This window comes from Hyla sarda, chromosome 8, assembly GCF_029499605.1.
Source record: "Hyla sarda isolate aHylSar1 chromosome 8, aHylSar1.hap1, whole genome shotgun sequence".
Classification (NCBI taxonomy): Eukaryota; Metazoa; Chordata; class Amphibia; order Anura; family Hylidae; genus Hyla; species Hyla sarda.
Genome location: NC_079196.1, coordinates 27,625,784 through 27,639,232, shown reverse-complemented (window position 1 = coordinate 27,639,232; position 13,449 = coordinate 27,625,784). Strand labels below are relative to the sequence as shown.

Genomic DNA, 13,449 nt, shown 5'->3' with positions numbered 1-13,449 from the left:
TTGTTATTTTCGGGGGCTGCAGGCGGAGTTGGAGTCTGTAGTTGTTCCTTTAGCTCCGTGACGGCAATAGTCTTTCGGAATCTTATGAGGACATTTGATGGCAAAATGACCTGGCTCCCCACAGTAGAGGCAGAGGTTTTCGGCCAGCCTTCTCTCCTTCTCAGCTGTGGATAGAGACCTACGTAGAGCGTCGACCTGCATAGGTTCAGTTACTGACTGGGGGTCGCGCTGGGCGGTGGAAGAGAAGGAGTAAGTGGGTCTGTGGTCCGAGGACCAGAGTCTTTCTTTTTTCCTCTCGGAGAGTCTTTGATCTATCCGGATGCATAACTGAATGAAGTCATCCAGATCGTCCGGGGCCTCAACTCTGGCGAGTTCGTCCTTAATTAATTCGGACAGGCCTCGCCGGAATTTGCTTCTTTGTGCTGCTGGGTTCCAGGTGGTGTCCGTGACCCAACGGCGAAACTCGGCGGTGTATTAGGCGATGGAGCGTCTCCCTTGCCGCAGACCATGTAGTCGCGCCTCGGCTGTTGCACAGCGGTTGGGGTCATCGAAGACTTGGCTCATGGCGGTGATGAAGTTGTTAAGGTTGACCAGGAGGTGACTGTTAGTCTCTACGTATGGTGATGCCCATGCTAATGCTTCATCCGTCAGGAGATTGACCACAAATAGCACCTTCTTTTTCTCGGTGGTGAAGGGGGCCGGGTACATTTGAAAATAGATGCGGGATTGGTTTAGAAACCCCCGATACTGGCGTCTGTCGCCGCTGAATCTTGATGGGAGTGGCATGCGGGTGTCTGCGGATGCGCCGCGGACGTCCAGGAGTTGCCTCTGTAGTTCAATAATCTCCCTCTGTTGGCTTTCGACTACGCCTTGGAGCTGGGCAAATTTCTCCTGATATGTAGTGCCAAATTCTTGAAGTTCGGAGACCTGCTTACGCAGAGAGGCCATTGCGGACTCCATAGTGTGGCTGATTATTCTGTAACAATCCTACAGGCTTACCTGAGTCAGAGGACCACTGGCTGGAGGTAGGAGTGGATCCCAGTGGCAAGGACCACAGGCAGGTAGTAAGTGCAGGAAGTCTGGCAGAGGCGTAGTCAGTAGGCAGGCGGAGGGTCAGGGCAGGCAGCAGTAAGCGTGGTCAGAAAATCTAGATGGCAACGGTGGTAGCAGTTCAGTAAGTAGGGACAAAGCAGAAGAGTAGTCGGTAGGCAATTCCTGGTCAGCAGTGGACTTCAGTAATAGCAAAAGCAGTAGATGAGGAGACGCTTGATCAAGGCTCAGGAGCTCAATAATCAGCAAGCTAGAGTGCAAGGGGCTGGACTTATATAGGGAAGTACCAGGTGTGGGGAATCAAGGGTGATGAGCAAGGCTTGGCAAAACTAAGGTTACATGATAGGTTTCAGGAAGGAATGTCCAGAGAAGATGGTAGCCTAGTAAGCAGGGCTACTGCCTGGGATGTGGCTGGTCACAGGTTCAAATCCCGACAGTCATAGCATTGGGAAAGTGCCAAGTAGGAGGTCCTTATTGCTTCTCCCTGCCTGGTTTTGACTGAATGAAATATCTCCTATACACAAAGTAAGGAAATATGAAAGAAACCCAAACCTCAAGGACAGTATTGATGATGGTATATAATTAATTATTGATTTAGAGTCAGTGCTTCAATAAGAAATAGAATTATTTATTAAAACGATATTTAAAAAATATTATAAAATAAATCTCATATCCTCTCACTGGGCCCTTGTGTGAGGAGTACTCTAGTAAAATGCACATGCAATAAACAACAATATTATGCACACTGCTGTAGGTGGATTATTAGTATATGATATATAACTGAATAGTGTATCATACAGTCCGGCATTTACTTGTCCAGAATTACTGGTTATAGTGCAAAAATGGTGGAATTGTCCATATAAAGAACTAGTAGCACTACAATGCACAGTTATGACACCTGTAGGAATAAAAGGTATTACCAGCTATGCTGTAGACCAGTCCCGTCCATTCTCGCTGAAGTAGGAGTGGCGGCAGTCACTCGTAGACCAGAGGTAATCGCAGGTTGATGGTAAAGCGCTGGCATGCGCTAGTGCGGCTGGTCCAAACAGCCCCAGACCCGGTGTAAGCTGCATATTGTGTCTCCAAAGGATGTCTGTAAGCCGGCAGATCCCAGTACCTCGTGTTAGCAACCTCTGACGTCAGCGGCAGAAGCAGGAACGGGAGATGGATCACTGGACAGGTGAGACTGGAATATGGTGGAACGGCACGGACCAGTAGTTTGTATTAATCCACACAGTAGGCAGTGTGTCTCCTGCACTGGAAAACTAGATGTGTTTCAGGGTACTCTGCATAAGATTAAGCAAAACTACCCTTGGGGTAGTAAGGGGTCAATGACCAGAAAAAACACTAAACCCCAAGGCAAAAGCCCGGGGTAAAAAACCCCTATTGCTTACCCCTAAAAATTAACTTTTATTCAATACAGATAAAAATTCCCAAAACTGAAAAATTTTAAAACTGATGCCAGGTGTACCTAGTATTAATAATGTCACAATAAAGAGAATAGTATCCACTATTTCTCCATAGAGTTAGCCCTGCAGTGGCTAGTCATATGAGAGGTAACACACTGGTATCGCTTAAAAAACAAAACACTATTGCCGCCTCTACATGTTTCACTGCCTCCGTGGCTTTTTCAAGAGGCAATGGTGGCAATGGCAAGTGTTTTGTTTTTTAAGCGATACCAGTGTGTTACCTCTCATATGACTAGCCACTGCAGGGCTAACTCTATGGAGAAATAGTGGATACTATTCTCTTTATTCTGACAATATTAATACTAGGTACACCTGGCATCAGTTTAACATTTTTCAGTTTTGGGAATTTTTATCTGTATTGAATAAAAGTTAATTTTTAGGGGTAAGCAATAGGGGTTTTTTACCCCGGGCTTTTGCCTTGGGGTTTAGTGTTTTTTCTGCATAAGATTATTAATCCTTTCCTCAGTAGTTGGGCTGGCAAGGAGAAGATGTACCATTTTTGTACTATAACCAGTAATTTTGGACAAGTAAATGCTGGACTGTATGATACACTATTCAGTTACACATCATATACTAATAATCCACCAACAGCAGTGTGCATAATATTATTGTTTATTGCATGTACATTTTACTAGAGTATTCCTCACACAAGGGCCCTGTGAAAGGATACTAGATGTATTTTGTAATATTTTTATAATATTATTTTAATAAATAATTCTATTTATTATTGAAGCACAGTCTATGAATCAATAATTAATTATTTACCATCATTAATACTTGAGGTTTGGGTTTCTTTTATATTTCCCTAAATAGCTTTGTTAAATCACACCTTGGGTATAGGTGTACACCCAATTAACCTCGGTCAGTAACTAATTGTGAGCTGCACCATTGTTTTTTTACTAGTCTACAAAGTGGGGAGAGACTTATCAATCAAGCCAATTTGGAAAAAGATGAGATGGGGCGTCCGCCCCTCAGGCACTTCCCCAGTGCATGGCTTGTTTTTAAATTTAGTTATTAGTAATGAGGAAGCCTGTGGAGATCGTCCGCAGTTCATTCAGCATAAATCTATTGACAGACTCCCTTCAACTGTTCTGTATGTCAGTAAACACATATAAGTCATGATATATTTGAAGGCCTTCTGGAGTAATTGAAGCCACACAAGAAACCCCATTTTCTTATTTGGTACATGATTAAATCTTATATGAATTTAGCTATAAAAATCCAAAGTCACCGGAGAAGATGATCACTTAATGTACTGATCTTTTCTCGTGTTGTTTTTGTGTTATACTGGAAGCTCTGTTAATATATTCAGGACTCAGGCATTTTTAATGCTTTCACAATACTGGAAAGGGCAAGCAAGAACTCCGACAGGAGATTAATATTCCCTCATAACAAGGGCAGATGGATGGGGGCATGTGAGTACATTATGAAAGCAAAGAAAGTTAAAAAATTTCATGGTGGTTCATAAAGTTTAGAAATTGCGCATTAACATGGGAGAGTGTGCGGAGTAATACACAATATGTACTAATGATGAGATCATGCAGTTTATAGACTACTTAGGAGTGAGTAGGTAATGTATCCACTCGTATATCCAGGTATAATCACACACAAGCACTGGTGGGTCTTGGATAGCTCCCAGCAAACCAGTTTTATTTTAGCATATCGCGCAGTACTTACAGAGCTTACTTTAAAGGGCGACATTATTTTACATCAGTTCTTAGAATTGCCTGTGTCTCACCAAGCTAAATAATATATTAAGAACTGCTTTAGGGGTTTATGTGAAATTACAAAAATGGATCAACATTCTTTCCCCAAAACAACACCAGATAGCAAGTGATAGGTGAAGATCTCTGTGAGGGACTCTAAGCAGTGAACAACAAAGATAGAAGAAGGACCACACATATATAATATATATGATAAGAAACATTTACTAAATTATTGAATTTATGAATAATCGTATGACAAGTATTGAGGAAGCACAGGATTTTGCAGAGCCCTTTGATTTTTAATTTTCTTTGGATGGAAAATCTTTTTTTGTGACTTCTTTATATAAATAAACTTTAAAAATGAAAGAATAGTTCTCGCCTTGTTGGAATAACTGGTCACACCAGCATTAGGCCCATTTTAACTACTGTACTGTATTTTACTATTCCTTAAAAATCTGTCTTATGTGACTTGCACATATATTGGCATGTTTTAGACACTTTTAAGATACTTCCACACCCTATTCTAAAGGGGGTGGGGCTTACTGAAAAATAGATGTCTTTTTTTAAAAGGGACGTGGCATAAATGTACTGAATATAATAACAACAACTTGGCTTTTGATTATGATGAATATGGCACTTTATTAAATTGAGATATTTCGATAACAAATATATAACATCTCAGTCAAATTCACCTTCAGATGATCAGATCATCAGATTGCTTTGAGTCCGAAATGAAGAAGTGGTAGAAAAAGCATATGGTGATTGCCACCTATAGTCAGTATGGATAACTGAACCAAAATGTGGCAAAAATGCCCCCAAAATTCTTGTACACAATATTCACTTCATGTAAGCCAATTAGAAGGGACAGGGGTGTTGTTTAGTTTCCAAAGGTACATTGTCATAGGAAATTCGGTTTTAAAGAAGTACTGCAGCGTAAGACACTTATTCAGCAGGATAAGGGATAAGTGTCTGATCGCGGTAGGTCTGACTGCTGGGACCCCCACATTGTCCCGTATGGGGACCCGGCATTGCCATGGCTGTGCGGGGCTAATGGGCGTGTCATCAACCTACGCTGCATCTCCGCCTCTCCCATAGAGATGCTTGAAGGGGGCGTGTCAGCAGCGGCATCATGCTGCATGCGGCACGCCTCTTGCACAGGAGAGCCGCAGGGACTAACGCTGGGACCCCCCTGCAATCAGACACGTATCCCCTATGGAGATATCCCTGGGGAATAAGTTGTATTATGCTGCAGATCTCCTTTAATGGGGGGGGGATTATTTTTTCTTATTAAGAATGGAAAGTGGTTACTAAGAGTGCCTTACTTTGAATTACCTGTCATTTCCTACATTACACAGACAACCCATTGATTTCAATGTGTAATACTTTATTCTCAATTCTATTGCTAAGGGATGCTTCTAAGTAGAAATCGTCCAAAGCAGGGAACGATGGACATCAAAAACAAAAGTCATATGCTGGTTATCAATTATCCAGTATAATGTATATTTATGCCAATTCTGTGAGAAATAGACCCTTGTAACTGGCTCCAAAATCATATCCAGATGGTGTTATTCTTTATTGGACCCTCACATTCCACCTAGTGTATAACACACTAAAAACTAGATTCTAGTCCCCCCTGAAATGTTGCAGTCCTTAGAAAGAATGTGATGATCAATTTTTCTAAATGTCCCTTCTCCTCTCCATTTGTACATTTTTATTTTATTTTTTTTTACAAATGATTACATTTATACAAACTTCTAACTTTATTTTAAAATTGAAGCCGATAGGAGTTAGGCTTATTTGATCACCATAAAATGATTAATAGAAGACGGGTTTTACAGAACTAATAATGGCTGGAGTCGGGAGCAGGCTTTACATAGTGCCAAATAAATCAGCCTCCACCATGTTAATGAATAGTGGTCTAATCTTTCTAATTTAAATGCACTTTGCCTTTTGCATATATACTTCATCTCCTCAACTCTCCGTGTCGTACGCGCTCTGTGCTGAATCAGCTTGATGCAGCATTGAACCAATGTGTTCCACGATGTCTACTTCACAAAGCTAAGATCAGCACTTCACCCCTTCTCCCTAATGCTTGGCTGTCTTTTCGAATAAGGCTCAAAACTTAAAAGGGTCAATGCAAAGATCAGGAAGTTTAGACACCTAAAACTGGTAGACACCGATAGATAATGTTAATGAAAAACAAGATATAAAAGTAACATAGTTCATAAGGTTGAAAAACAACAATTATCTATCAAGTTCAACATATCTCCCTACTGTGTCCCTCCTGTATTGGTCCAGAGGAAGGGGAAACAGACAAAAAAAAAAACTCTTATGAGGCTGATGCCAATTGCCCCTTCCCGACTCCAAATCTGACAGCAGATTAAATCCCTGGATCAACGTTTGTCCCTATAAATCTAGTATTCATAACCTGTAATGCAGGGACCTCAAACCTCAAACTCCCAGCCCGCGGAACAAAAGTTTGTGGCCCACACCAGGGATGTGTGATTTGTATTGCCCGATGCCCAGGACATGCAGTTCCGGGCGCTGGGCAGGTGTTTTCTTCAGGCATTTAGCCCTGCTTCGGGTAACCAGCGTTAAATGCCGGAAGGCTTCACCCCGCCCTCCTCCTCCCCGTCTTCGGTTGGCCGGTAGGCCCGACTCTGATGAGGGACGTCGCGCATGTGATGTCCCTCCGCAGACCCGCACAGTAGGACGTCAGTCACTCGTCAGGCCACCACCAGAGAGAAGCGCAGTACATGACAGGTAATTGTGTCTATGTGTGTGCATGTGTGTGTGTGTCTGTCTGTGTGTGCATGTGTGGGTGTCAGTCTGTGTGCATGTGTGGGTGTCTGTGTGTGTCTGTCTGTCTGTGTGTGTGCATGTGTGGGTGTTTGTCTGTGTGCATGTGTGGGTATCTGTCTGTGTGTGCATGTGTGGGTGTCTGTGCATGTGTGGGTGTCTGTGTGGGTGTGCATGTGTGGGTGTCCATCTGTGTGTGCATGTGTGGGTGTCCATCTGTGTGTGCATGTGTGGGTGTCTGTGTGTGTGTGCATGTGTGGGTGTCTGTCTGTGTGTGAGAGAGAGTCGGGGGGGGGGGGAACAACAATGCTACCTAATGGGGGGAAACAGCTACTACCTAATGTGGGGAACCTGCTACTACCTAATGTAGGGATCTTGCTTCTACCTAATGTGGGGAACCTTCTACTACCTAATGTGGGGAAACTGCTACTACCTACCTAATGTGGGGAGCCTGCTGCCTATCTAATGTGGGGAACCTGCTCCTACCTAATGTGGGGAACCTGCTACTACCTAATGTGGTTAACCTGCTTCTACCTAATTTGGGGAACCTTCTACTATCTAATGTGGGGAAACTGCTACTACCTACCTAATGTGGGGAGCCTGCTGCCTATCTAATGTGGGGAACCTGCTACTACCTAATGTGGGGAACCTGCTACTACCTAATGTGGGGAACCTGCTACTACCTAATGTGGGGAAACTGCTACTACCTAATGTGGGAAAACTGCTACTACCTAATGTGGGGAACCTGCTACCACCTAATGTGGGGAACCTGCTACTACCTAATGTGGGAAAACTGCTACTACCTAATGTGGGGAAACTGCAACTACCTAATGTGGGGAACATTCTACTACCTAATGTGGGGAACCTGCTTCTACCTAATGTGGGGAACCTGCTACCAACTAATGTGGGGAACCTGCTACCACCTAATGTGGGGAACCTGCTACTACCTAAAGTGGGGAACCTGCTACTACCCAATTTGGGGAATCTGCTACTACCTAATGTGGGGAAACTGCTACTACCTAATGTGGGGAACCTGCTTCTACCTAATGTGGGGAACCTTCTACCAACTAATGTGGAGAACCTGCTACTACCTAATGTGGGGAAACGGCTACTACCTACCTAATGTGGGGAACCTGCTGCCTATCTAATGTGGGGAACCTGCTGCCTACCTAATGTGGGGAACCTGCTGCCTACATAATGTGGGGAACCCCCAGAAGTAGCACCCCCATCATCCGTCAGCTCATGCTATTACCACACGGGGGTAGGGGGAATGGGGGGGTTGCTGGTGGATGATGGGGGTGTTCCTGGTAGATGATGAGGGGTGCATGATGGGGACATTATATGTGAGGGGCGCATGATGGGGTCATTGTATGTGAGGGGTGCATGATGGGGTCATTATATGTAAGGGACGCATGTGGACCAGACTCACCCAGCTGCTACCTCCAGTGGCCCATGGATAATTTGAGTTTGAGACCTCTGCTGTAATGTTATCGCTCTTCAAAAAAAATTATCCTGGTTCTTGATCTCTTTTATTGAGTTCATGACCACTTCCTCTAGCAGAGAATTTCACAGTCTCACTGCTCTTACAGTAAAGAACCCCTGTCTGTGCTGCAGTAGAAACCTTCATTTTTCTGGACATAGAGGATGCCCCCTTGTTATATATACATTTCCTGGGTATAAATAGGTCATGGGAGAGATCTCTGAACTGCCCCCTGATATACTTAGCTAAGGAATAGAAAAAAAAGATGATTCCTTGCATCTCTGAATCGGAAAGCTGAGTACAGAGTTTGGTTATCTTTGGTAGTCCTATAGACAATGAATGAGGAGGCAGTCAACACACATGACTGCAGCTCCAGTTTGACAAGAGACTTGGAACCCCTCTTCCATATAAAGCATACCTGTCACTTTATGTGACTCTTCAGGATAAGCTGCCCTGGGTGTACATAAGAAGCAGCACTATTTCTGTCCATTACATAACTTATATATATTTTTTAGCAGATTTCTGCTCTGCAGGCTTCACCTATAATTTGCAGTCCTTCCAGAGCTTGTGGGGAGAGATCCCTTCTCCCCCTTCCATAGACTTGTATTGCTTGTCTTGCAGATACAGGACAAAGCTGAGTTGATTTTAATAAAAGAAAATTTGAAAAGTAGGAGGAGGGAAGGGGAGCAGGAGAAAGAAGCATTTTTATCTAGTAAGATATACTGTACTGCAAAGTTTCTTATATTCGCTTGATCGATGCAAAGTTTGTTCAAATGACAGTGCCTATTTAATCATACAACAACTTCTGATGGAATGTTTAGTGATATGTATATAATTTATATGTAAAATAAAGGATAGAATCCCTCATATTTCTTTCTTTGTGTGCAGCCTATAGCTTGCTCACAGGCTGTATCCCCTGCTTCTAGGAAGCAGCGCTCTAATTCAATGAAACTTCATCAAATAACTTTCTATCCTCAAGATTACCATCTATAACCTCACAGTCAACTAAACATTTTTTTGTAAACCAAATAGGTTTACATTTTTGTGCTGATTATTATATCTTTATGGTGGTCCAAGCTTCGTTTTTCTGATACATAGCGACTGAAAACATTACATTCTGACTGCCTGCAGCTTCCTCTAGAGGGAATTTAAAAGCTTCAAAAATCCTTTTTGGCCTTTAAGAAAAATAAAAATAAATAAAAAACGTCTACATACCAACAAGTTTAGCCATCAGGTCCACAATACATTCATCAGCAAGTGCCCATGGACGTTTTCCTATGAAATGGCCATGAACTCCCCTAAAAACAGAAAAGACACAGTAAGCTTCATAGTAACAATAATTCCTCTGGTGCAAAAAAGAAATTGATGAAAAGGGTTGTCCAACCCTACAAGAATATTGTGCATAGGCTCAAGCTAGCATAAACATTTTAAAAAGTCAGCCCTGGCCGTGTTCTTCTTTGCCCAGACTACGCAGAGCAACACTTAATGTTTTATTTAAATTCCCTGTGAATTAAGCGGTAGTGCATTAGCGTGATCACCGCTCCATTCACTTCACGTCTTTCTTCATCGTCCTATAGAGAGTGAATAGAATGGTGGTCATGCAGTAGCACTACTGCTCTTTTCACAAAGAGGCCATGGTAACCATGGGAGGCCCAGCTATATGGACATTGCAACTGATATCAGAGTAAAGCCACATGAAGTGTCTTCCTAATGACAAAGCTAAAAACTGTGCTAAACAACACTGTGGATGTGGTTTTCAAATCGATTATTCATCTTTGGATGGATTTGCAGGTTAAAGGAAATATCCAGCCAAAAGAGAGATAAATAAAAACTTATATATGTCCCCTATAGTCCCTATAAACAGCCTTTGAAAATCACCACCTTCAGAGAGCTGAGCAGGTCACATGGTTAGAGAAGCAGTGAAAACAGATGAGAGAGGTGTGAGCACCCCAGCCAATCAGGGACAATGAAACACTGCATACTGAAGGCTGGCTCCCTACGCTGAGGAGAAGGGAGTGCGACCTTACAAAATGGCCTGTGGGACCCAGCAAACTGGTGCCAAACAGTCATAATGTGTAATAAGATCTACACATAGATAAACAGGGTATTTACTCAAGATTACACTTGTACATTGCACAGTTATATAACTTTAACAAGTGCATTTGCTTTACCTGGTGTTCTCCTTTAAACTTTCATTTACCTAAAAACCTGTGCAACCATTAAGTTCTTTGTGTTAATGGGTACATTATCTTACAGCTAAGCAGCAGTTTTATCAATAAAACAGCATGGTGGAAAAGATCTAGAAAAAATGTATACCTATCTATCCCTGCTACTTTCCCAGTCTCCCAACCTTCTATCTATTTCATGTTTCCAAGTTGAGCAACTGGAGCAGCAGCTTCCCGCATAGCCAATAACTGCCTACAGTAGCTTCCCATCTTTGGCTGTGATTGGCTAAGCCAGACGATCTTTCACCCTACGCTTGATTCGAGCTGGAAGATGGAAGAAGGGAAAAGACTGGGAGAAGGGACATAAGTGAATGGGACCAACAGGGGAACAGGAATATGTAAGTATGCCTCTTTTACTATTCTTACCCCATTCCCCCCTTCTCCAGCAGCATGTTGTTATTTATTAACAAACATTGTCTCTTTTAGTAAGATAATAAGATAAAGGCACATTTTAAAGAGAAAAGACTGGGGAATTGGTCGGTGGCGTATGGGACCAATGAGGGAAACAGGGATAGGTCAGTATGCCTTTTTTCTATTCCTCCTCCCCACCTCGGCATGATATATATATATATATATATATATATATTTATATATATATATATATATACACACACACACACACAGTGGGGCAAAAAAGTATTTAGTCAGCCACAAATTGTGCAAGTTCTCCCACTTAAAGAGATGAAAGAGGCTGTAATTTTCATCATAGGTATACCTCAACTATGAGAGACATAATGAGAAAAAAAATCCATAAAATCGCATTTTCAGATTTTTTAAGAATTTATTTGCAAATTATGGTGGAAAATAAATGTGTGGTCAATAACAAAAGTTCATCTCAATCAGTGATCATGGTCTTGTATGTCTTCCATTTTCTAATAACAGCAAGCCGCTTGCCTATTACAGATTCAGTCTTCTCAGCCTGGTGCAGGTGTACAATTTTGTTTCTGGTGTCCTTCAACAGCTCTTTGGTCTTGGCCATAGTGGAGTTTGGAGTGTGACTGTTTGAGGTTGTGGACAGGTGTCTTTTATACTGATAACAAGTTCAAACAGGTGACATTAATACAGGTAATGAGTGGAGGACAGAGGAGACTCTTAAAGAAGAAGTTACAGGTCTGTGAGAGCCAGAAATCTTGCTTGTCTGTAGGTGACCAAATACTTATTTTCCACTATAATTTGCAAAATAAATTCTTTAAATGGGCACTGTCAGATACAAAAACTTTTGATATGTTGTAAAGCATGCAAAACCAATAGATTATGCATTTGCTTTCATTAGAAAATGTTCAGTATTTCATACTGAAAAATCCAGTCAAACTGCCCCCCTGCCTGCATGGACACATACTAGTCCTGCTGTGTCCATATGTCATCACCTATGTAATGGACACATTTCCTTGATTGACAGCTGTGAGCGCAGGGCTCAGAGCTGGAGGAAAAATCCTCCCACTATCAGCTTGTGTCCCGCTACTGTCAGTGAGGACAACCTGGGAGTTGTAGTTTTGCTAATGCTAGGGGGGATGTAAGCAGACAGCATACTGAGGGAGGGGGCGGAGACCTGCACAGTGAGGCCACACCCCCTCCATTTGAGAGGAATTCAGACTAGTGAGCCAAATTAAAAGTGTAATAAAAAAATGAATAAAGGTGCTAGACACATAAAAATTAGATGTACAAGGATGTACAAGGATTAGGTACTGTGTGATATATTTAAAAAAAAGTTTTTTTTCGTTGGATCTGACGGGTATGCTTTCAAAATCAGACAATGTGATTATATGGATTTTTTTTCTCATTATGTCCCTTTCTATGATGAAAATTGTAGTCTCTCATCTTTTTAAGGGGGAGAACTTGCACAATTGGTGGCTGACTAAATACTTTTTTGCCCCACTGTGTGTGTGTGTATATATTTATTTATTATTATTATTTTTTTAAGCATACACTGTAACAAACCTTTAAGTAAGGCTACTTTCACATTATATAATTTCTCTGTTTTAAAGACCTGTTGTAATGTTCCGTTAGGGGAAACCTTTAAAACCGGCCATTAAACGGCCGTTACAAAATCCCAGTCAAGTCTAGGAGATTTTGTGATTAGCCTTTATGACCCGTAAATGCTGTTATGAATAACGGACGTTATTTTGTGACAGGAAAAAAATGGTACATGCACTAGTTTTCTCCCGTCACATAATAACGTCCGTTATTCATAACAGCATTAACTGGTCATAAAGGCTAATCACAAAATCCAATAGACTGGGATTTCCTGTTTCTGTTCCTAACGCTGGAGCCAGCGCCAGGAGCTTGTGATGTCATGCCCCTCCCCCTCACTGCAAGTCTATGGGAGGGGGCGTGACAGCCGTCACGCCCCCTCCCATAGACTTGCAGTGAGGGGGCGGGGCCTGACGTCACAAGCTCCCGGCGCCGGAACAGTTTGTTCCAAAGGATAGGGGATAAGATGTCTCACCGGAAGAGTGTTTACTCATCTTAAAAGAGTGTTTACGCATCTTTCCAAAGCATAGGGGATAAGATGTCTCACCGCCGCTGGTGACCCCCGCAATCTTGTATTCGCCACCCACCTGTTTGAGCTGCACGCCGCGGTGCCAGCTTACAAACAGTCGGGTGGCGACCACGGGGCCGGAGTATCGTGACGTCATGATTCCGCCCCCCATGTGACGTCACCCCCCCGCCCCAACTATGCAAGTTTATGGGAGGGGGCGTGATGGCCGTGGGTGAGAATA

At 42.6% G+C, this 13,449-nt stretch overlaps 1 protein-coding gene across 9 annotated transcripts in view; it reads right to left on the bottom strand.

Moving 5' to 3' along the window:
- KYNU (kynureninase) overlaps positions 1-13,449 on the bottom strand; it is a 186,731-nt gene that overhangs the window by 93,983 nt on the left and 79,299 nt on the right. For all 9 annotated transcript variants that reach the window (XM_056535590.1, XM_056535587.1, XM_056535589.1 and 6 more), the window contains one exon: positions 9,720-9,802. In XM_056535590.1, coding sequence (XP_056391565.1) covers positions 9,720-9,802 — 83 coding nt within the window. The remainder of the gene's footprint in view (positions 1-9,719; positions 9,803-13,449) is intronic.